The 25,365-nt window shown below is 39.0% G+C and overlaps 1 protein-coding gene across 6 annotated transcripts in view; it reads right to left on the minus strand.

Annotated features, from left to right (window-relative positions):
* GSAP (gamma-secretase activating protein) overlaps positions 1 to 19,437 on the minus strand; it is a 46,646-nt gene extending 27,209 nt beyond the window's left edge. Inside the window, exons 1-13 of one of the 6 annotated variants that reach the window (XR_010430924.1) lie at positions 19,122 to 19,437; positions 16,087 to 16,160; positions 13,179 to 13,235; positions 12,386 to 12,455; positions 11,920 to 11,976; positions 11,699 to 11,787; positions 11,220 to 11,289; positions 10,522 to 10,568; positions 9,141 to 9,245; positions 8,166 to 8,225; positions 7,437 to 7,480; positions 6,519 to 6,604; positions 2,047 to 2,124 (exon numbers count right to left, since the gene is read on the minus strand). Coding sequence is in view for 5 of the 6 variants with exons in the window: in XM_064656412.1 (XP_064512482.1) it covers positions 2,047 to 2,124; positions 6,519 to 6,604; positions 7,437 to 7,480; positions 8,166 to 8,225; positions 9,141 to 9,245; positions 10,522 to 10,568; positions 11,220 to 11,289; positions 11,699 to 11,787; positions 11,920 to 11,976; positions 12,386 to 12,455; positions 13,179 to 13,235; positions 16,087 to 16,160; positions 19,122 to 19,206 (922 nt within the window). In the remaining variant the exon portion in view is untranslated. The remainder of the gene's footprint in view (positions 1 to 2,046; positions 2,125 to 6,518; positions 6,605 to 7,436; positions 7,481 to 8,165; positions 8,226 to 9,140; positions 9,246 to 10,521; positions 10,569 to 11,219; positions 11,290 to 11,698; positions 11,788 to 11,919; positions 11,977 to 12,385; positions 12,456 to 13,178; positions 13,236 to 16,086; positions 16,161 to 19,121) is intronic. The other 5 variants (XM_064656412.1, XM_064656411.1, XM_064656410.1 and 2 more) reach the window with 5 other exon arrangements.
* Positions 19,438 to 25,365: the final 5,928 nt, after the last annotated feature.

A 25,365-nucleotide genomic window follows, 5' to 3' on the forward strand; every position in this document is an offset into this window, starting at 1 on the left:
ACAGACAGATTTACTTCATCCTAAACAGACTTGCTGCACACTTAGTAGACTTGTACCTACACAGTGCAGTTCTTTACTGCTTGAAAACTAGCCATGCACTGCACAGCCTGTGTTTGTGTTTAAAGAAACATTCCATCCCAAAGCAAGCTTGTGTAAAAATACCTTTCCTCAAAAAAAAAAAAACAAAACCAAACACAAATCCTCTATATAGCTGTGCTTCACATTTTGGTGATCTTTCAACTGCTCTAAAGAATTTCCAGCTGGTTTATCTGCATGCCCTGTTGCTCTAGTTTAGTTCAGCTCAGTTTAAGCATAGGCCAATGTCAGACCTGCTGTGTTTGCATGGGCTTTGCATCAGCACAGCTGTTGTTTTATTCCAGACTTGTACCACACTTCTTCTGGCACCCAGCAAGAATGGCACAAAGCCCTCAAACTTTGTCTGTCTCTGAATTAAGCTGAAGATTAAATAATGGTGTCATGATCACGATGCTACTTAATAGTGCAGGAAAATTCAATATAAAATCCACAGCTGACAGGACCACCAAGGAAAAAAGCTGCTCATGAGCCACATTTCAGTCACTCATCCAGGAAATGACTTCCTGACCCTAGCAGAGAAATGTGCTTAATATATGCTGCTAAAAGAGAAAAAAAGAGTCCTCCAAGACCAACAGCACCATCAGAGATGAGGGGGTATCAAAATAAATAGTTTTTCACACAAAATACTGACTGAAATTTGCTTGCAATGAGTCAGTATACTCATCATCACCACTTTGTTACTTGCCTCGAAGTGCATGCAAGCTAATATCAGCACTGCAGGATAGAACTGCAACATCATAATCCCCCTGTTCATCCTGCAGTGACAGCTTTAACAGGGATAGGAAGTTTCCAGATGAGTTTACAGATGCTGAACAAACTGAACCCCTTATACATCTCCAAAATATGGCTTATGGGCCCAATATACCACTCCTTCTGTGATCACCGCAGGAGCAGTCTTAAAAGTTTCTTGTATGACTGGCCAATCTTATATGAACCCACAAACAGCTCTGCACCAAACAGCTCCATTCAGACTTAGCTACTCAATGTAACCATATTTATCTTCAGTTTCTTCCTAGTATAGATCAGGATGTACAAGGGCCATGGTTGACTCAAAGCAATGCAACCAGCCTTTGGCTACACGTCAAGCACATCTGGGCAAATCAGCCCTTCACAGCAGTGCAATGTACAGTGTGTCACACCCAGAAGGACTTTTCCAATTCGTTAATGCCTTCAAGAACACAGAAATGTAGTTAATTCCATCCCAAAATGTTCCAGCAGCAAAGCAACATGTCAGTGCAGTTCTGACATAAGGAAAGCGTCCTGACACAAGAAAGTAAACACCTAAGGTAGAACAGAGCTATGTTGTCCTCTTGAACACAGTTATTCCATACTATGCAGCTTCTCAATTGAGAAATAATTCGTATCTCTCATCCATGTATCAAATGAGAAAATCTTGCTAACAACAAGTTTTATTCTGCTCAAAATCAAGCAATGGTTTTTATTATTTTAAAACAAAGAAAGGTCTTAACTTTAAGAGTTAGAGCACCACTTACACAGCAACTATTCTTAGAGTCAGTGGGTGTTGCACCTCTTGCTGTGAAAATGACTTTTTAAACTGGAACTCCAAGCAGACATTCAAGCTAAGAGCTGTTGGCTCTATTTCCCATACAGATGCCTTATGGCAGAAGTACAACACACCTGCAAGCTCCCACAGATTTCATTGATGTCTGTGCTCAGCACGCCTGAAAGTCTGGCTAGAAATAAGGGACCAAATTAATAAGCATTTACAAGGCCACTGGTTTGAAGCTACTCATTCAGCATCAGGCAGGAAGTCTACAGCAGGAAAGTCAACTTTGCAGCTAAAGGCAGCTGCTGTCTTTAAACACCAGCCACAGTAGTTTATTGTCTGCAGACTTTGGTAGTTATTTGTTTTGAAAGGCATTCTGTGACTCTTTCAGCACAGTGACATTCTCCAAAACAAAGCATAGTAAGTTAACAGGTTAATCTTACCTTTATGTAAAAAATATATGGAGTACGTGATTTCATCAGGAGTATCACAGGCTAGACTACAACACACACACAAGCCTCCTAAAAAGACAAAACAAGAAAACTGATTTGTTCACCTGAATATCTAGACATCTTTATACTGCAAAAAAATAAAGCATGACTGTTTCAAATCAGAAACTAAAAATAATCTCTCAAAAAAGATAAAGATTACAGAAATATCTATTATGTACCTTTAGCCATCATTTACCTAACAAAACACAAAATCAAGAAAGAACAGAGGAGGCAGTCTGGCACAATGGAAATGTGGGTCCTGACATTGCCAGTTCTTCCATTTAGGAGAAGTACATTTTAGCCCTTCCCAGTAGAAATCCTGCTTGTAGCCAAAAAACGGATCAAGTCTTTCTCTCCACAGACTGCCTAAATCCAGATATTTTCTGTTCAGGGACTGTCAAATATTCTCAGAACAACATAGTAAAACACAGTTTGTTTGCTTTTCAAGTAATTTCATACTGGCAGCAGCATGATAGACTGCTAGAGCTTTCTCACACCAGAAATGATAGTCACTTCTCCTCTTTCTTGTCCAAAGAAGTGTTAATTCTTTCCCTAGGAGAAAAGTCAGTCCTTGGCACAAGTTTATTTCAGCCAAGGTACTGTGTACAGGAACGCTCCCTGCTCCCAACTTAATTCTACATCAGACTGATCCTGTTTTGACCCCACTGGATGGTAGCCCTGCCTCCATCTCTTATAAAAACTTTAATCCACTTACTCTGATGCTTTGGCACTCATGTCAGAAACAGCTTCCAAATCACATTATCCCAATACAGTTGGGAAAGCTTGGCCACAACTATGACCACTCACCTTTTTCCTTTATTGAAGGCTTATGACTTAAAGAAAAAAATAATACTAATACAGATACTGTTCTGTAAAAAAAAAAAGGCTATGTATACAAGGTATACAGAAAATGGCACAGTACAGAAAAAGCACAAGTACAAAAAAGCACAGCTACCAAGATATTTTATTTGATTTAATGCCTCATACTTCACACCCCAAAGCCATACCATAGCTGTGACACAGATATGGCTGAGACACTTCACACTTCTGCCTTCTGTGGAAGGTAAATACTTTCCTCAGATGTAATTTTTCTTTCTGCTTATTCTTAGCTGACTGAATATTGTCTGATACAGTTTTGCTTGGATATTTGAGTCATTCAGACAACAGACAGGGTATTTTGCCAGAGCATTTGGCTTCTTCCAGAGCATGCATAATTTTTAAAGTAGCAGCATCAGGACCCATGAGGAAGACTGGAAAAGCTCCAGCAACCCACAATGCTGTTTTATTATCAGCAGCTCCCTTCCAGCACTGCAAATTTCTTTCTTGTATGCTGGAGGCTACTGTGTACACTGTTCTGTAAACTGCACACCATGCCAGTGAGTCTGTTCAGACTGAAGTGTCAGTGGGTAATATATGCAAGATGGTCACAGCAACAGCAGCTATGGGGGACTATTAATAGCATGTGCATCTTTCACCCTAAGGATACTGGTCCAAATGTCAGCAAACTGAACCCCAAACAACAGAACGGTGCTTCATTAATACAGATAGAAACAGGGTAGTCTCACATCAGCAAGGATCCAAGCTGTGTTACATCTGATACAGTCCCAGCAATTCCACTAGAGCAGCCAGAGACTGAGAATATACAACAAACTCCTTTCCTATCCTTACCAGGGCCCTCTGCAAATTAGAGCTGGGTTGTGCTGCTGCAGGGAAAGCTTGTTATCCTATTGCATCTGTATGGTGTTTCATGCAAAGGCAGAACCAAGTCTTCTACAGTACCAATTTCAAAATAATTTGCAAACAGTAAAGGCTGTAGCTGAATGCTTCAAGGTGAGAAGACTCACATGAAGATATACTTGGATGGAATCTTATCTTTCCAGAAATAAAAGGAAAAAAATATCTCAACCACAAAATAAAAAAAAAAAAAGGGAAGCATTTAAAAATTAAGTTCTACTCCTATCTGTGAAGCAACAATTACAACTCTGTCACTTGAAAAATATACATCATACCACTGAGACTGTAAGAGTCACCTAGGAAACTTTAACTTCAAATTGCTCATTTCTGTTAAAGCAAAAGCTCAACATGGCATCCAAGTGCCACAATTCAAATACAACATTGCATCAGGGCATTTTGTCTAGTTGTACTGGCTTAGGAGTGGCTTGCCTCACTTCAGCCATCCAAACATCTCTCATTTAGACTCCTATACAGCAAATAAAGAAATATGGATTGAAACAATCATCCTCTGGAGATGCCTATTTCTCTCTAGAAACATAGTCCAGATGCCTAACTTTCAGGCAGATAGGTGATGGTAATCCACTGTTTATGTCCTCTTACCGCCTGCATTTTGTTTTAATGCTGACAAAATTTAATTGAAAAGTATTTCTAAAGCACTATGAGAAAACATAGCAGTGCAGTGTTTTTTAAACAATCACTGAATCCTGGACATACAAGTTAATTCTGAGACTAGAACCGCTTGATCTCAGCTACTCAAGAAGTACATCAGGATTTTTGTCTGGAGACATTTTGTCTGTGCCGAGTGTAAGGAACAGAGCTACTTTTCTGCTGCGGAAGTCTGAGAAAGGAAGAGTGATTTCATTCAGAGTTCAGATTGGCAGGAGCCAATCTTTTTTATTAAATGGGAAATTGCACGGAATATTCCAGTTTGAAGTTATGCCAATTATTCTTTGCCAGAGATGTCCAAATGGTACAAATAGGGATACTGGCCTTAATATCTGAGACATGCTGGCAGTTCCACAGGAGGCATAGTCTGAGCCACAAAGAAGTTTTGCAAATCACCACAAACAGAGGCACAAAAGGGAACTTTAATGTGATTACCCACAGTATTCTTCAACAACTAGATATGGTTTTAGCACCAAAATAATTTGCTCCAAACTGTTAGTTACCCAAAATGGGTCATGATAGGTAACCTTCAGTTTCAAACACCATTCAAGGAAAAGTCATATACGTTGTGATTACAAGTAATCTCATTTAGTAAGTACAATTGTCAAATTATGTGCTTTACATTAAGTGCAATGAAAAGCAATTGTGAAATGTTCCCCACAGAATTTATATACTGTGCTGTCAGATAGAAAAGAAACTTGCAGGTAACCAAATGAGTCTTGTTGGAGGATGACTTAATTTCATCCTAAACTAAGGAGGTGCTTCAATCTGAACAAACCTCAGAGGAGTATATGTTTAAAAGGAAACATATATACAAATCAATATTATTTTCCATTTCTGGACAGGTTGTTAGTATAAGAATTTGTCTTGTTAACAGAGAAAAAGTAGCCTCATCTACATTTGGTAGATAGAAACTTGGCCCTCTTACTTCTAATTCCTTCCCTCTAACCTTTCTAAGCATGCAGTCTGCCTTGGTAAGAGAAAAATCCTTGTAAGGAAACTGTCTGTCACTTGATTTGCATTAATGGTCACTTAAGTGCAACTGGCAAACAGCTCAGCAATTGGCTGGTGTGCACAGAACACAGCAGGCCTTGGGGAGCAAGATGTAAAGTCACTTCTGCAACACTTCCCTGTACAACTCTGCAGATGATATAAAGGTTAAACAGATACCATCTCTGCTTGTCTGTATGGTCTTGTCTAATTTAGAAGCTGAAAAGAGTTGTGATACCTCTGAACAGATACCTCTTGAGACCAGTTTTCAGTCAAAAAGTAGTTCATGGCATGCACTAGAATGCAGAGAGACTCCTAAATCCTAAAAGTTTAAGAAGCATTTCAGGTTTAAGGAATCATATATACACTAAACTCTTGAGTAGCACATACCAAGTTTAGTATCATATACTTGGACCTTCCAAGCACCACATACTAACAGCAATATTAAGCTTTCAGAGTCTGTAGTGCACGAACTCTGTGTACCTATGTCCACCCTGTAACACAATATCAGAAACCCAGACAACAGACCTAGCCAAAGCCTTCCTTGAATTTACTTTCTAACACACTGTTTGTCAGCTTTAACATTAAATTGCTTTAATGTAATACACAAGCACACTTTGATACACCTGTGTTCTGAAACTAGCAGGAAAATGCTAGCTACAGTGTGCTTAGACTGAGATATTTCACTAAATGAGAGCATGATACCAGTTCTTTGAAGTTGGGCTACCAGAAAATTTCTGCATGACTGTTTTGTTGTTAATATATAAAAACCTGGATACTTCAGCTAAACTTCAGTGCAGCTTTCAGAGGGTAAAAAAAGTTACTAAGACAAAACAAGGTTGCCTTCTGCCTCTCCTCACTGTTACCTGTCAAGTATATTCTAATGGAATACAAATCTCACACTCATATTATATGTATTTGCATTTTGTGTGTTTTTTAATGTCTGATGAAGAAATTTAGTAATCAATTATGATTATACTGCATAATAATCACTAGTAGAGGTAACTTTGACTATACTTGTATTTATTCATTACCTGCTTTACTTGTAAAAACCTGAAGGTTCAAAGATTTAGATGCAACATCTTGGTCCTGACAGTAATCATATCCAAAATTCACAAGTCTATGAGCAAATAAAGATCACTAAATAAATCATTTAATCCACAGAGATTTGTCACAACAAAAAGATCACAAGAACAGTCACTATGTAATGAAAACATACTAATTAAATTACAATCAAATGTTCTCTAATGCAAGGTAAATCAGGCTTTAACCAGTCTGCTCAATGCCGTTAGAAATGAAGACTCCAAGACTGCACAGTTACCCAACAATTTTGATCACATCTGCCAACTTCAGGCAGACTAGGTTTTTCCTCAGTTAAAAGGGAGCCTTAAGGAGACAAGCTCAGATGCAATAACGTGCATGACAGATACAGACAGAATCAGACAAATCTTCATCTTTCAAAGTGCAGGCTGCCTGGAAAAAGCATGCTGGAGGAGAACAGAGTATAGGCAGTGTCTCATAGGCTATAAAAAGGAGCTACTGGTCTGGTTAACTGCCCAATAAAACTTGCAACAGCAATTAGAAATGGAGAGCTCCCCTTGGCAGAAATTTTGGTATCACCACTACAACAAGCCCAAGATTAAACTAAATTAACTTAAGCAGGTACAGCCTACTCAAAGGTTTAACCTATAGCTAGCTCTTCAGACAAATAATTTTTAAAAATGGTACTAAGAAGCAGTCAAGGATTAAATTACTTTTTACAGTTGACCCTGATGAAAGTAAGAACTAGAGGTTTGGACACAGTGTTCACGTTATTCTTACATTACAGTACCATGTAGGCAACTGGAAACAAAGATACCGTGGTTTGCACAAATTTCTCTTAGGTTTGTAAAACATTACCATATATATTAAAAGGAAAGTAAAACAAAACATTAAAAATACAAACAACTTACTTCAATTGTGTGTCATTTAGGGAAATATCCAGGTGTGATTCCAGCTGTTAACCAAAAAAGAAAACAAACCTGTTATCTAGTGAGGTCAGTGTATTATGATTAGTATTTCGGACCAGTAAAATGTGTCACATTCACATTTCACCAGATTCAACATTTTAACAAAGTTTATCCTCCTCCAATCCTTACAGTCACTCCAAAAACACCTATAAAATAGATTCCTTTCGAAAAAGAGAAAATAAATTGAGAGATATTTAACCTCCTGCATTAGAGCAAATTTCAGCCACTGGGACAAAGGTCTAGTAACAATTATACATTGTAAGTTTTATGTTCTGTTCTCTGTATTTTGGCTGCTATGAATGTTCCTGTTTCACTTAAAACTGACTCAAAATTAACACATGGTTTCTTTGTCTAGTGCATTTGACAAGCCTGCTTTTTCAATAATTGAATATAAGATCAGTACAGTGTCATGAAGGTCCCTTACTTTCTTCTAGGTTAATAACAGTAATTCCACTAAAGTTACCTTACCGTGGCACAATCTGACTCTGACTGAATATGTTATTGACAATAAAATAATGTAAAAACTCCCAAAAAACAAATGGAAAACCAAACCCTGTTTTCTTATGAAAACATTTCAACAAAAGATACTGAAACAGATCTCTGTATTCGTGCCTGAAACACATAATTACATCCCACTAAAAGCCATTATATAATAAAATACTCTTAACTTACTATTGAGTTAAAATTTTCATCAGGATAAAACTGGACACACCTTAAAGTACTCTTTGATTCCTGGAATTAAAAAGGATATGTTTTGTGACTAAGGAAGCATATTATATAGACTGAAAAGTGATTGGATACTCCACACTGTTCTCCACACTCAACTTGCTCTGCTAACAGATATGTAGAAGTTAGGGGACAAAAGCTGAATTTAAAAACCACATATAACCCCTCACAATAGCACTACAACATGCTTCCTTCCTGCCCCAGATCATTATCTGCCAATCATCTATAATTGCGTGGGCTCTCACTTGAAGAACAGGAATACATGTCTCACACATTCTAGAAAGTTAAAAAAAATGTTTTCCATAGTTACTTATATGGCAAAAAGAACTGTATCTTGGTTGGGTCAGTTCAAAAAGGGTATCTCAGAAACAAAAACAGGAATACATTTCTCCACCACAGTTCACTTCCTGTTACTTCCTAACACTCACTCCTTTTGTGGCTAAGAAGAGTTTAGAATAATCAGTTTTCATTTACACAGAATACATCAACTCCAAATAGTCCTTCAGACAAAACAAAAAACCCAAACCCAGAGAGTTTTAAAGTTTCTAGCCAAGAACCTGTCCTCACTTGGTAACTCAATGTCTGCATACAAAATACTTTCTATATGTGAATTCTCTAGAACAGAAACGTTATATTCACAACAGTTTTGGGTAGATTTAGATACTTCTGAATAAAAGATCTTTCTAAAGCCAAAAACCTAACAAACCCACCTTTTTTTATAGAAAGCACTAAGACCACCAATCTTCTTGGAATTTACTAAGCACAGCAGCAGCTAAGGCCAGTCTGACTTTTGTTTTTTAAAGGGAACAGGACAGACTACCCTCATGAAAACAAACTCCCACTTGTCATCCCACACACTCAGAACTTTGCAGTTTCTAGAGAGGCAGGAAAAAAATCTCCAAGAATGACTTTCATTCTCACCTTTGGAACAATGTAGAAGAGCCTCTGTTCCATCATATCCCACTGTGCCCAAACGAGATCATCTGCAACTTTGGCTCTTGGAAGCTGACCTGACTTTTGAATCACCTAAAGGGAAAGAAAGAACATTAGAAGTTGTCAAATAAGGTTCCATAACAATTATGCACAGCCTGTGCTTTAAAGAAAAAAAGCAATGACAGTAGTGGCACAAACACTAAGGTGCTTGTTAGTGGCACAAAGTCCACCTTTGTTGTGTGCAGGGTGCTCAGCTTAAAGAGATCGGAAGCACAGTTGTCAAGGTACACCTACTAACAAATCTTTTCTTTCAGACTTCCTTGCTTGCAAGAAATTCACCACTTAAGCTGCTCAAAGTGAACAAAATAAAACAGACAGCACTCTTCAACATAGAGGAGGGAAATACCATAGCCAGTTCAGAATCAGCTGCATTAACTACTGAAAGAAGATGTGTCAGCTCCAAAAGAGATTTCTGTCCAAAGTCTCAGCCACATGACAGAGAGTACTGGAGACAGGAAAAGGACTAAATCGTGGAAAACTGTTAGGATTGTATAAATGCACTTGAAAGATGTATGGAGATTTCATGCCAACCAAAAGAAATCTGTTTGTTAGAAGGACATCAGACCAATCTGTTTCCTGATTACACTTAGTATTTACTCCACTACTGTGGTCTAGCATATAAAATCCATCTGCATTATGGGTTATGATGATAAATTTGGAGAAAACCATGAAAAACAAAGTGACTGAAATCAGGTCCTTAACTTTTCCTTCCAAGCCAACATTTGTCTCCATGAAGCAAAACATTGGCTTTCATGGCACAATTCTTTACTATATGAGATGTATGTTTATTAATAATAAGTCTTTTAAGCAAAACACCCACAATTTGTTGAAGACAAATTTATGTTAAAAACAGGACAAAGAAATGAGGTGAAAAAGGGATTGGAACATTCGCTGTACTTGGACTATATCTAAGTTTCACATCTTTTGTTTGCTTACTTTTTAAGCAAATCCTTTACTGGGATCACACAGACTCACAAAAGACAAAGTTAGGAGGATGACACTGCAAATACTTAAAATGGTTTAAAAATGAATATACACCATGTTTACTCCCAACTTCTAACACACAAAAGCATTCAGCAACAAATAAAATCCAATAAAATAAGCAATTTTCCTCAGAGATTACAGGGTATACAGGTTTATCAATCAGCTGTATGGTTACCTGCATAAGTTGTCATATTATCAATACTCTCTCTAATATACTTTGTGTTGTTCAAGTATAAAACTACAAAAACTGTTAGCTAAAATCACAGATTTTTACATTTTCAATTAAAGCAAAAAAACTCAAACCCCAAGATTTTTCAAGTCTTACCACTTTGTGTTCTTCTGCAACAACACGAATGTCAAACTGTTCAATATCTTTAAAACATAGGAAAAAATCATTACAAACATACATTTTTAAATGCTTTTATGCAGCTTATTAAACAATCTCACCTCTTAGACTTCTGTAAGAACACTATAAGAACTCTGCCCACCTGAGTCCAGCTACTCAAGGCTGGTGTCTAGCTCAGAGAAGATGGGCCTCTCCAAAGAGGTGGTAAAAGCAACCTCACTCTACAAGACTGAAAGGCAAGAGCAATAAACAACCTTTTCCAAGTGTCCACCTTTATCCATTCCATGCCAACATGCAATATTAGCTGAATCCAATGAACTATTGTGCTATTCTTATCCCACTTGTCACATGTTAAATCACAGTCCATCTTTCACAGTCAGTTGATCTGCTCTGAATTTATATAGGCAGCTATAAAATGACTATTTTAGCTGTTTAATAAAGATAACTGATGAATGCATGAACTAAGCAACTAATTGCAGTCAAAGATGGCCATTCAGTTAAAAATGAAAAAAATTCCAGTAAATGATACAGTTCTTGAAAGACCTTCGGAATACCTAGAGTAGCTTGCACCATTCTTTTTCCTGATTTTTTCCCAGTAAAAGGCTTCCAAAAATATAATCTATAATGATCACCTTGAAGTAAAAGAATGAATATTTACTTTGAAAATATTAACTCACATTTATCTTCTGAAACTAGCAAGAGGCGACTTTCTGTAGAAGCATTTCTGTCTTCAACTGGATAAAGAAACTACAGAGAAAGTTTCCCAAAAGTTAAGTAAATAACCGAAGTAGTTTAGAACACTTATCTAAAACGGGTGGGGTTTAGCTGGATATTTACGTACGTTTAAATTCAGTCAGACAAAATAATGATATTTAATTAATAAGAATAACTATTATTACATACTAACAGTCACCAATCACTATAATGGCAAGCTTTGGGGGATTAAAGAGAAATAAAAAAGCAGCCTTCATGTCAGAGAAATATTCTGCATCAAACATTTTATGAAGTTTCATTTTTTTAATTCTATGAAGGAACACGGGGACACTATCTCTGTAACAGCTGCAAGATAACACAAGATATTTCTGCACTCAACCATGTTTTCCCCCTAGTACAGTGGATTACAAAGGCTTATCTTTAGATTAGTTGAATAATTTACCTGCACTCGAACACAGCTATCCACAGCCTTCAGGACTCTCACATTATTAATGGGATGAATTTCAATTAGCAGGGTTAAATACTTGGATACTGAAAAAAGAACATGTTTTAGATAACACTTTTTTAAGTATACAATTTTGTTTTCTAAACAGAAATTACGTGGGAAAGCAAGCAAAAGGGTATGATATTACAAACAGTATTAAAACAACCCACTTGCAGTACCTGACTGTAATAGCTGACTTGCTGTTTCATCCTCTGTATAGTGTCGGAAGCTGACAGCTAAGGGGTGGAAAAAAACCAACACAATTACAGTGAGTTTGCATATTTGATATAAATCTTATTACACATTCATGAAGAGCAAGCATCACAATTTTTCTACCAGAAACATATATGCTAAAGGAACAACAGATGTTCTGCTGGAAGTAGGAGGCAGGCACAAATGCAGGAAGGAGGAAGTGAACAAAGGGTCAGTGTGTCTTAGACTTTCATTTTAATAAAACAGCAATATCATTACAGCTGTGTCTTTATATTGTTACCGACATTATTTGGTGATGGATCCACTGAAGAGTATAAAGTGCTGTGGGCAACAGATAGGTCAAAATAGATTTAACTAATTCTACACACAAATGTATGATCCTACTAAACTAAATCTTTACCAAAAAAATTTGAAGATAAAACACATATTTACCCAATAATGTCCTTTCATTATTGACCGAACAGCTGATTATGTGTAGATCCTTCTCAAATGTATAGAGGTGCTACAGAGAAACATGGTAGTGTTAATAAATGCAATTGCTTAAACTACATAAAGGAAACCACTTCTAATCAATAATCACTTCTCCTTAGGAAAACACTGCTGTCCAGTACACAGGTTTTATCTTTAAATCAAATCTTTTCATGGCCAGAAGAACCATATTTCAAGCCTCAGCTGTATCAGTTCTCCTTTTTCTCATTTGTTTTTTTCTTACTGGTTCTTGTGAGTTCTGCGTTGCCACTTGAGCAGCGCAGCAGACTTTTATGTAAATACAAAATTTCACCCATTTCATACTGTTATGGGGACACCTGCAAAGTCCTGTTATCATGAATCTACTTACTTAATTGCAGTATGTTCAGTTTTAGAATAAAATAATTTCTTATAAATGGTAGCATCAAACTGACTGAGAATGCACACGTAAAGAAAACTGCAAACATTTACTTCTTAGCACACATGTTCGGTGTGAAGAGAACTGGAAAGGACTTGAATTGGTTGTTTTGAAATAAAGATTTCAGAGGTGATGCTTTACTACTCTTAAGCCTTTCAGATATTCTATAATGTTCTGCATTTTAATACTACTGAGAATCATTTGAATACCTTCTCCAGTCTCTTCTGTTTCAAACAAGGATATGCCTCTTAAGGACATAACACACTGTGTTGCAAGGCACCAAAATCTGAAACACTACAGCACTGCCTTCACCAGAGAGAAAACTGGTATTGCTCTCACCTCATTTTGTTTACTTTGAAGATCGTACAATCCAATATGAGTATTTCTCTGACTTCCCTATGGATGGAAACAAATTAGCACTGGCAATATAAATACATACAAAGTTAAACATTGCTTTTATTTTTTTTCGTATCTCCCTCTTCTCCCTGCCCCTTGACACACATCTTTGCACACTTCCCTGTCCTATAAACAGACAGTTAATTATCTAATTCCAAGAAAGTAAATTCTAATTCCAAGAGAACAAAGATTTATTTTTTCCTTTTAGAACTAACACATGGGATAAAGCTGAAATGTGGCCAATCCACAGCCCACAAGCCATTGCATAAGCCAAGTGCCTCTCTCTCACTTTGCTTCAAAATGGGTTTTAGCTAAAGGCAGGAGGGTCAGGAAGAGAGATGTCTGTACAAGAATCAAAATGGATGCTATGGCCCCTGGAGATTTAAGGCTAGTATTCCAAACCTCACCAACTTGGTGGGTTATTGCTCCAAAAGGGAGCACAGAAACATCAAACATCCAAAAAAAACCCAGCTCCCAGTGATCTAGTTGCAGCCTGGAAAGAGGATTTCTCTCTGCCTTAAGAAGTGATTGTTTGAAGGCTAAACACATTTCACAAGCTTACCATAAGCCTTCTGCCTTTGAAGAGAAACATTATACACATCCTTTCTAGCTTATTGATAATAACATACAATAATTTTGTTTGGGGAACTTAGAAATGTTTGAGACTACACAGATCAAATTTTCTTCTTGTTAACTTTTACCATGCCTTAAATTTTCCAAATATATTGAAAAAGAAAATTCTGCTAGCAGCATATACTGTATATCAAATCAAACTGATGTCTATTAATGTACTCTAGGTATAGGCACTAAATCACTAAACTGTTGAAATTAAATCCAGCCACAAAGGCTTGTACTCAAACAGTGAGCATCATTGTTTTTAACTACAGCTTGGGGGAAGAGGGGAGAGATCTGTGGTTATTTACAAAGTTATGGCATCTTGCTTTGTGAAGTTAAAACAAAAGCCTGAGTATTCGCTTCCTAAGGGGTCTATTTCTGAGTGTCTCATTATTGTTGTGGCAATGACAAAAGTCTTTGACTTCTGATTCAAACAAGGAAAACAAAATGTCTTTATATTAAGACACAGGCTCCAGGCCTCCTAATTTAAGATTAAGCAAGTGCTTTCACAAATAACCATTCTTTCCAAGTGTGTCTGAAACGCTAACACCCTCTGTACTTAGACACTGAAAAATACACTTCACAAGACTGGTAACAGAACTACATCAATGCCCATAACCATGCATAAGCTAAGACACTTGTTTTCATGTGCTCTCTAAAGATTCTTGCATTGCCCTGCAAATAGAAGTCACTTCTGTTAAAAATATCTTCCTTGACACCAGCTATTAATGTCAGAAAAGGCAGATACTGTCAAAACCACAGTACAACGCAATACTCTAAAATAAGCTTGAAAATAAAGCTCATTCTCCACCTTCCCCTAGTTTCACACAAAACACACTTGACTTTCTCTCACGCAGAAAACAAAGGTTGCTTTCTATTTGTATGTGTTAGGAACCAAGCCAGGGCAGCTCAGTTTAGTTTACATCCTCCACCCCATACAACTGCTCTCAAAAAACATGCTACAAGTGCCCAGTTCCGTGAACTCCATCCCCTGTTTTGACCAGACCCCTATGAACTACAATGGGAGCTCAGACAGCCAGCATGCAGGCAGCCACCTGTGCTTGATGTGTGAACCTTGAGCTACAACTCATCCCTTGTGCCAGCTGCAAGAGCCTGAAGAGTGTACAAGGCAGTTACACAGACAGAGGCCCAAAAAAGCTTTGTGTGAGATTCCACAGATGCTACAAAGCAGCAACATCACATACACACAGCACCAGGTCTCCTGCTGAGCTAGTTACTTGAACTAAGTCTTCCAGAGTTTTGAGCAATGAAAAAGAAACAACAATTTGATACATTTTTTAGTATTGTTTTTATGGTTACTGTTGTCTTGTAGAGACTCCCCTCCCTATGCTTGTACTAAAGGAAACATCCACCCACAGTATTACACCTTGATGAAGACCTCACCTCTTCCCTTAACCCTAGGCAAGCTGCAGAGTTTTAGCATTGTTGTGCCAGAGGGGAATGAAAGGCAGCCCTACTCTATTGGAGTTCATCTCAGATCTGCACTCTTAAAGAGCCAAGATCCTCCGGGATCCAGCTGGGTCTACAGACACCTCTGAGCTGCACAGTCAAGAAGCACAGCTTCTCTCATCAAGGGAACAAGACAAGGTGTCACCTTCTGAAACTATTTAAAAAATCTCTTGGAACTAAAAGCTAAACATATGCCATGGAGAGCAGAATCCTATGTTAAGGCTAACTCTACATACTTCGAGATACCAAATAAATAATGGTTACTTTACTTGCAATAAAGTGCTACAGATAAATCTTGAAGTCACAGAGAAGAAAGGTACATGCAGAAATAGTGTTAGATAAATGGCATCTTAACACATATATATTGGTAGGAGAAAACACTTAAGTAAAACAGTGCCATGAATTTAATAGTTTAGACTTCCCTAAGAAATTCTGAGGGTGAAAAAATGCGCCACTTACGAAGAGTTAGCTGTTAAAGAAATTGCCTTTCATTCAGCATGAGATTCTGGCCCACCAAAAACTCAAGGGTAAAAACTCTACGGACTTAATCAAGTCAGTACTTTACTCTCCATTTCATCATTCTTAACCTTTGTCTGAAGTGGAGACAGACACTTTCCTACTGCCCAACCCCCCAAGTTGTAATCAGTCGAGTTTTCATTTTCTAAACCTCAATGCAAAAAAAAAAATTAAACTACGAGAACTTAATTAGATTCACACGTAGTGTTATTCTCAACTATATTTTTATAAAGTTTCAAGAGAGACTTACCTTCCAGGTATAAATAATTTTTCCATTTCTTTCGACATTTACAATATATAGTGCTGATGAATTCTCAGAAGTATCTGAAATAAGAAGTATCAAAAGGCACCGGATTTTCATTTGAGCTGGTTCATTGTACAATACATACACACTTTAGGAAAAGATGCTAAATACATGTAATGATTTTTTACATGTAAATACTTACTTATATTTCCCTCCTGGAAACAGAGTATCTTTTACACCATGATTTAAATCTGATAAACTTCAACACAAAAAGTTAAGAGATTTCAAAACAAACAGGAATTAATTATTTATCTAAACCCCTAACTCTTCATTATAATTGTGATTCTAATGGCCACTACCTTTTGTTATGAAAATGGAATGTACTTTTTCACAGAAAATCAAGCAAAACAAAAAAAATCCAAAAACTTTGCATTTATTCACTATACATATGGTGTTCAAACAATTAAGTTGCACTCCAACACTAGCCTAAAGAAAGTGTCATTTGCTCCTGTCTGCCCCTTCAGCATCTCAAAGGAAAGCCTGGAAATAAACTATATCTTCAGAGATTAATTCTGTGTACTTTCCTCATGCTGCTTTTATGTTTTCTGATCACTGCAACCGTGAAAAATGTGTTTATCTCAGATGAATTTTTTATTAAAATTGTAAATTTTGCCCTTAATAAGGTTGAAGCTGCATGATTGGTTGTAGTTTTATCATAAAGGTAGCCTATAGTTCAATAAGCATCAACAAAAAGAATTGTCCACAACTCTTGGCAAGCACGTAGTCAAGTTTGACACTATTTACTTGGCAGTTATCACAAAGCCTTGATAGAAGGAAGACACTTAGTAAAACTTAGTTTAACAAGCCTGATACTATAAACTGGCTTGTACAGCTTTCAGTGATAAGGGAAAAAAACCTATTTACAAGTATTATCAGAAGGAAGTAAATTCTCTGTTTTGTCATGGGAGGACAATGAAAATCCTTCATGTACATTTAACAATGCATCACTTTCTATTTCTCTCACATCACTCAAAGTACACTACAATACCACTACATCAGGGCTAGCTGGTGACAACTGAGTCAGTCTCAGATAACCATACAACCTGCTCTTTTTTGAGTGGAAACTTCCTGGGACTTAACCACACCTCAGACTTTCAAGATGAGCACTATGGTCTACACATCTCTGCCTCATACAATACTCCCTCAGAATAGAATTTAGGTAGAGAAGGTCCATGAGAAATCTCCATGTCAGTGAATTTCCTTATCACCTGACACAGATTTCTTAAAGATGTTGAAAAAGTTCTGTGTCAGAAGAGAATTTCACGTCACTGAACAGTCAGTGGGAATATGGAGCCAAAGAAGAAGTGGCAATGGTCTCCACCCTTGGAAAGTCCTGCAGTGTAGAACTACAACTTCTTCCTCACGCCCACAGCTGAGACCAGCAGATGAAGGGCTGCAAAAAGACCAACCCAACCTGCCTGCCCAGCAAATGGTTCTTATTGACACAATCAGGAGAACGCAGTTTGATTTCCTGAAGGCCATTATATGCAGCTCATACAAAGCTTAGTGAAATAAAGAAAACAAGGCTGGTTCGCTTCATTTGCCGCTCCCTTCCTATCATCATAGCTACTCCCAGCTCTCACACAGTTATCAATTCTCATATCGAGAGCTTTCAAGACTTCAGAAAAAAAGTAATAAATATAACATCTGAAACCACTGAAACAGATTATTTGCTTTCTGTGATTAGATATTTCTTTGATGTTTAAATGAATCTTTTCATTCCTACCTCCCATCTTCACATTCCTAATACAACAGCACTGCATGATGGGAAGAAGTCAGTATAGACAGATAAAAAGGAAAATGCAATACAGTAAAGTTGGTGTTGAATCAGATGCACCTTCCAAACTAGATTATTCTGATTCTGTATTACCAGGGGCATGTCCTGAATGAAGACTCTGTATTGCATTTTAAAAAGCTGAATATGATTGTCCCTCTCCCAAACACAAGTCAGCACCATTTTGAAATCCTTATGCAATAAATAGGTAGATTTTTCTTTGAATTCATCACAGACCAACTGATAAATTCATAGATGAATCAATTATGCGTGGAGACTTTCAGAATTTTACCTCAAATCTCTTCAGTACACCATTCAACAGTTTTTCAGTAAACTGTGTAGAAAATATATAATACTTTTTAACTGACTTTGTAAGTCACAGCTTAGTAAATAATTTCCTTATTTACCAAGCTGATACTTCTTGGTTTGCAGCCAAACAAGATCTTATGAACCTATTTGATAACACCCCTTCAATGTGGTAAGCAAGTTGAATAGTTTGAGTAAATTAAAAGCCACTGAAGGAGCTGGTTTCAAGTTCATCCCACAGTGCCCCAATGATATTTCTACTGAAGCAATCATTATTACAGCAGTATTATCGTATTAGAATAAGGTTTCCATCAGTTTCTGAAAAGCAGAACTGGGCCAGCTGCTCTGTAGATGAATAAGAACAAACAAAAGCAAAAAGCCAAAGGGCCAAGAATACAGGGGGTTCACTCTTTTTTCCAACCACTACCCAGAGCACTCGCCAGGCTGGATATCTCACAGTGCTGCGACAGCTGCCGCTGCCTCTAATTTTAACTAGAGCTCTTTTACCAGACAGACCAAAGTGTTCAGGCTATGGGGGTTTTTTCCTCCCAGAAAGGGGAGTAGCGTGGGAGAAGGAACCATACTAAAACTTTTGTTTGTTTACTTTGGAAGGGGAGGGGAAAAAAGAGAAAAAGTCCGAAACGTGTGAAGAAGCAGGAGAAAGAAACAAGCTGTGGAGCGCAGCAGGCGTGTTAGAAGTGTTTTCAGCATGTGAGAAATTCCCGGAGGACACCAAACTCGCCCACCTCGAGTCTCCCGGCACCCTGGGGTCGCTCCCGGACGGGGATCCCGCCGCAGCCCGGCTCCTCCCGCACGGAGGTGGCCGGGAGCGCCCGGAGGGAGGGAGAGAGGGAGGGAAGGAGGGAGGGATGAGGCTCTCCTGGCCTCCCGGGAGCGTTACCTAGAGCCGCGGGCCAGCCCTGCGCCGCCAGCCAGGGCACCACGTCCCTCCGCAGCTCGAACTCGGGCACCAGGCGCAGCAACATCGCCCCGGCCCGGCCCCGCTCCGGCCCCGCCGCCTCAGCCCGCCCCGCGGGGGGGCTCCGCGCCCATTGGGTGTTCCGGGGGTTCCCGGCGGCGGTTCCGGCGGGTCCCGGCCCGCTCCCGGCCCCGCCGGCCCTTCCGCTTCCTACCGAGGCCGGGAGCGGCTGGACGGCGCTCCGCGGAGGGTGCCCGGCCTGCAGGTGGCCCGCTGGAAGCGAAGGCTCGCGTTTTCCTGGCGCCCAGGCTCCTCCCCAGGCACGCTAGAAGAATCACAGAATCACAGAATATTCTGCCCACAAGGATCATCGAGTCCAACTCTTAGCCCAGCACAGGACATCCCCAAGAATCACACCATGTGCCTGAGAGCATTGTCCAAACGCTTCTTGAACTCAGGCTTGGTGCTGTGACCACTTCTCTGCAGAGCATGTTCCAGTGCTCACCCACCCTCTGGATGAAGAACCTTTTCCTGATATCCAGCCTAAACCTCCTCTGACACAGCTTCAGGCCATTACCAAGGGTCCTGTCACTGGTTACCACAGAGAACTCGGGGCAGTGTTTTTGAAGCCTCTCCACAGTGTAACTCCAAGTGCTTCAGACAGCAGCCTCTCAGTGAGGGCTGGTATCAGGCTTTGATCATCTGGTGTTCACTGATCAGGAACCATGAGTGACCTGTTGCCCTCCTCACAATCCTCCAGGAAGGGTTAGGGTGTTTTCCAAGACTTCAGCCAGCATCCCTGTTTTCTTAGCTTGTGCGCTCTGAAATTGTTTGTTGAATAGATCAAGTCTCTTTAAACTGTTGGCAGAGCTCAGGATGTCCTCTCAGACTAGGCCTGGCCTGCAAAGGAGGTAAAGCTTTATGTATTCTAAGGTGTCTTTGTGGTTTGTTTGCTTGGGGTTATTTTAGCTGTTGAAAATATTTGTAGCACTGATAAGGTGCTACTCCATGGCTATCTATAGCCTGCTTGTAATTACCATTTCCCTTCTGACATGTGCTGGGTGATGTCAGCCAGCTAAAGGTGGCATAAAAGTGGAGAGACTGTACGGGCACACACCAAGCTTGGCATACCCAAGTACAGAACAGCTTGAGCCTGTTCTGAGAGGTGATCCAGTACCAAGTTTCTCCCCTTCATTGCTAAGCTTTGGAGCTGTATAAAGACCAGATGAGAAGCAGGTACATCTGCAACGTGTGGATGAAAGGCAGTTTGATAATCAAAAGGCAAAGCAGACATAAGCTTCCTCTCTATCTCCATATTGCCAACTTTTACAGTTTTATCACAAGTTTCATAATCAGCATTCTTCTTAAAGCTCCTTGGATCAAGTGGTTGTGCAAGAATTTCAGCTTATCTTTTCACTGTTGCGAAATAAAGCTTGAAAATGTGACTGGAACATTTATTTCAGAGACAAAAGGAGAAAATAGACAAAAGATCCCAAATGGATGCATTTTTTAAGAGATGAAATGGGGATAATTCATGAGTGAGTATTTGGAATGACACACCTGGGGGGCAAGCAAAGGAAAGAAACAAAGCCAATTAAATGACTGACACTGTCATCATCATGGCTGGGCTTCGCGAACGAAGATTTAGGAAGGCTCTATCCATGTTTGTTACAGGCACACTGGTGGCTTGTGAGGCCAATACGAGATAGACATATCCAATTGCAAAAGGCACAGCAGAAAGACTCCTTAGGTGGTGTATTCAGCTTTGTGCGACCGCATTGGAAGAAGATGCCCGTTGGCCTGCGGTTAACCAACCGGGTGAAGGTGGAGATGAGCTTTGTTTAGGCCACCTTTTCTAGGCCCCTCTCCGAGTGGAGCAAGCAGTGCTGTCCTTGAAAAGGCTGCTTGGTCGTTCAGGGTGCTACCCCAAGAGACTGTCATCTCCTGTCAGTCTCAAATGACCAATATCCTGAACCGCCTGCATGCAGGGTTGGGTCTGCAGCTTCCAGTGCACCTTTCACCTGCCGTTTCGACCCTCACCCATCACTACAGGACTTTTTGCATGTGGGTAAAGCCTTCAAGCCTGCGCAATGGATTTTTTTAGGTGAGATGCAGTATGCATGGAACTGAACCCACCGTTTAATCCTAAGGTTCATCTGCCAGGGCCGAGTGAGCTTGGATGGTGGCAGTGAGGTCCTCAGGACGTAGGTTTGATTAGAGTGACCTTCTCTTAGATGGATGGTCTTACAGGGCTAAGCGAGCTCCATCTGCCCAGGTTTGGGATTAGAGTTGTCCTTCTCCTAGGATGACTGCCAGAAGGCTAATGAGCTCATCCTGCCCAAGAATGTATTAAATCTGGTCCTACGGTTTTGACCTGTCTGGCATGGGCGACCCTACCGGAGGCATGTACCTCATAGTTCACAACCACATAGGGGTACACAGACTACGTTCCTATTAGAACGATTTGGGCAAGTCTTTCATTTCCTACTTTATTATCACCTATCTATAAACAATCTGAAGGAGATATGACTGACACTGTAAGTATGTGCGGAAAGGGAGAAAAACTCCTATACCCAGAACTAGAGTGTACTTAAGGCCAGATGAGGTCAACTGACAGAATTTTTGCTTCTGCTATAAAGCAAAAGAAAAAAATATGGAGATGGGTAACAAAGAGTGCCTATAAAAGGAAAAGAAATAAAATTAGATATGGCTGTCTAGTATAATGGTTCTGCATTAAAAAAAAAAACAACAAACAAAAACAAACAAACCTGTCACTGTTCTTTTGTTTCAATATCAACCATGCCACTTGTTACAGTTCTTGAAAGAGAGCCCACATAACTGACGGATGAATTATTCTCTAATATTTACAGAGTGAGACCCATGTGACAATGCTGTTCTCCTAGAGTATCTTACGCAGGATGTGAAAGGCTTTTGGGACAGTAGGAGCTGCGTGTAGTTAACATGTAGTCTGCTTGTGCCCTGTGCATAGGATCCATCCTACAGGTACTATTTGGGAAAGAACTGTAGGGGTTTGTACAAGTTGCTGTAAAAGTTTGTACAAGTAAAGACTTCACAGTCAGGTGTGCAGTAGGAAAAACCTTTCTTGTTAAGGAAGTAGTTAATAAAATTTCCCCTCAGACTGTGGCTTCACTGCAAAGGACTCTTCATTATTTTTGTAAGCCATATTTGTTTGCATTATTTCACTGATGTTTCTTAAGGCTCCTGGCACAGAATGGGACCTCACCTCCAGTGCACCATACTGGGAACTTGGAAGCTTCTCTGGTGTTAGTCCCTGAAACAGAGGCAAGAGAAATTATCTCAGAAGTTTCTCTATCTTTTCTGTAGAAAGGAGGAAGGGGCAGCCTGACAGATGAATAGATCTGAGAAACAGAAAGGGATGAGGTGATTCATGGCGACTATCAGGGTTTAGAGATATAGAAACATGACAGAAGCAACCATGTAGAGCTGGGAAAGACCAGCATACCAACACGAGCTGAAGGAATTGATAGGAGCAAGAAGCCAGAATAGAAGGGAATGAGGAAGAGAGAGTCTGGAAAGACAAGACAAAGCTTTATAACCAACACAGAACTGAAGTCATGCTTCCTAGAACTGCAGTAAGGATTCCTAATTTTCTCTCAATTTTTTTCATTTAAGCGTAAAGGTTTCCTTGTGACTCTTAAAGGTCGAAAACACACACAATTATATATAAAATGACAACAAACCCACTTTTGATTTAGATAACAGTCTCATTTGTTATATCTTCTTTCATTTCTAAAACATAATCCATGCTATGAACAAAATAAAAGGGGAATCTCAAGGAAAATGGACTGTGTACTGCCAGATGAATGATATTTCAAAGACAACTAAATAAGCTTGTATAAACAATGCTTTTGTGGCAATTTCTTGTTTTTGAATGCTTAATTTACACTCATATAGGAATATACATTAGGAATGCATATATCTGCATTCAGTTGCCAAAAATATATTTAAGAGAAAGGAGATGGTTTGCCTGCCTGTTTGTGTGTTTATATAGTATGGAGGCAATACTTCCAATCAAATAAATGAATTTCACAGTAAATGGAGTTTTTTTAATTGATTAATTTTAGCAGTCAGATTTCTTAAATTATCACAGGAAACATCATAAAATGCTGACAGTTGATGTCAGCATTAACCTTCATTTCCAAATGAAACACAGAGTGCCTCCTTTCCAAAATGTACAAGATAGCCTGTCTTTGAAGAAAAACAATCACAGATTTGGGTCTGTACACTCCCACGTTTAAGGAATACGTAAACGGTCTCACATAAGAATTTGCAATGCCATGAAGAAAACTTAATCCACTGCTGCTCTTTCTCCTCAAGATACCACTATCTAAGTGTTTGATACAGCCACTGTCAGCTGAGTAGCACCAAAGACTTAGAAGTGAGATGGGGCTTCTTGTTTCTCTTCCCATGGTGCCATTGTTATCTGTTGTTTTTACTTTATAACTTCTGCCTTTAATATCTAATTCCTTCACAACTGTAAAAACTAACTCACAGATTTGGAGCTCATTATGTAAAACTCCCTATTCCTTGAGCCATCGTTCTGGCTATGCACCTCAGAGGCAGTATCTACAGGCCCAGAGATCCAAGCTGAATTCCTAGAAGCACAACTCATTCCTCAGAAACCACAAGGCTGACTCATTCAGAGTATTCCAAGTAATAACTCAGTACAGTGTATCAGGTCACCTCAAACCTCATACATAAAATTAAAAAGTTGATGCAAAAGCCATAAGCATCTGAAAAGCCCCTTACACTTCCTTCAGCAGGCTTTGACTTAAGACAAATAGCCTGATACATTCTTGATAACATCTCCCAACTTCGCTAGATAGAGAAAGAAGCTCTTAGCTTAAAAAAACCCAACCCAAGTTCTGGTCTCTACCAAGTGACATTGATGTTGGAACCCATTTGTCACTATTGCTTGCACCATAAAACCAAATTGTGAATTATGCTCTTTAGTTATACTGAGTTTTCCTTTCTGATTATCTGGCTCAGTTAGTTTTGATTTTTCAGACCCAGGCTTAAGCTGTGTGTAGGCACAGGAGCTGATCTTGATGGAGCAACTTCCAGGAAAGGAATGTGAAACTAAAGCTCTCATAAAAAAAAAGACAAATTTTTCTATTTTTTTTTCAATCAGAAATTTGTTCTTGCCTTAGTAATGGGAGGATCTCCCTTGAATTTTTAGTTGCAATGTGTCTTGACCATAGCCAGGCGAATCATTAGAGAGCAGTAGTGGCCCTACTGATTGCATTGTAACCAGCATTTTTTTACCACTAACAACAATTTTTGTGCTAATTTCCTGTGTGCCTGTCATCCCTTTTCACACAGGTCATGTGGTGAGAATTACAGAATTATACCATGACACAAGTATGGGGCTGATGAGGCATTGCCCCATTGATGGGCATTGGTGGGTGTAACTACCTTTCACCCCTCACAACAGAACAAAGCTTTGTTCATGGAAAAAAACATACGGAGCCATAAACCATCGATGTGTTCCGCATCAGGAAATTATACTGCAGACTTCTTATGAAGAATGAATATTTGAAATAATTATTTAAGCACATGACAGCCAGGCAAACAGTTCATGACTTTTTTGGGAAGTTCTGCTTACTGGGGGCAACATCTTTTCCCGCCATCCCAGTAATAAAGGGTTTATTGTCATCATGTCTAGACAGTTGTTTCCTTGAAGAATGTTTTCATCCAGTCAAACACTAAATATATACATAAATTCTCTTCCTCAAGGAAGTGGTTAATATGTTTACTAAATGCTCTTGGCTACACAAAACAAAATAAGATGCAATGTGAAATCAATATTTTGGTTTAGTGTGCAATTCAAGATTGGTAGAATAAAATATCTTTATTTCAGTGTGTGAGAATAACTTTTTTCAGTCTCTTTAATCACAGAATATAAACATAAATGGAAGTAATTTCAGTGAAGTCTGTCAGCATCTGTTGTGGAAGCCAGTGCTTCATGGAGGTGCTTTTGTATGCTTTGTTTAATAATTAATCATAGGAAATAGTCTCTTAACTACTAATGAAAAAAATCATCTTGCTATTCATGCTCATATTGAACAGCAACTTCTTCTTTTAAATATCTTCATTGAAGTCAATAACATACTCAAGCCAGTAACATAAGTCAGCGAGGCTTCTGAAACAATTAAGGTATTCCTCAAAGTGAGGGAGGGGAAGA

Source organism: Pseudopipra pipra, chromosome 5 (genome assembly GCF_036250125.1).
Source record: "Pseudopipra pipra isolate bDixPip1 chromosome 5, bDixPip1.hap1, whole genome shotgun sequence".
In the NCBI taxonomy this organism is placed as follows: domain Eukaryota; kingdom Metazoa; phylum Chordata; class Aves; order Passeriformes; family Pipridae; genus Pseudopipra; species Pseudopipra pipra.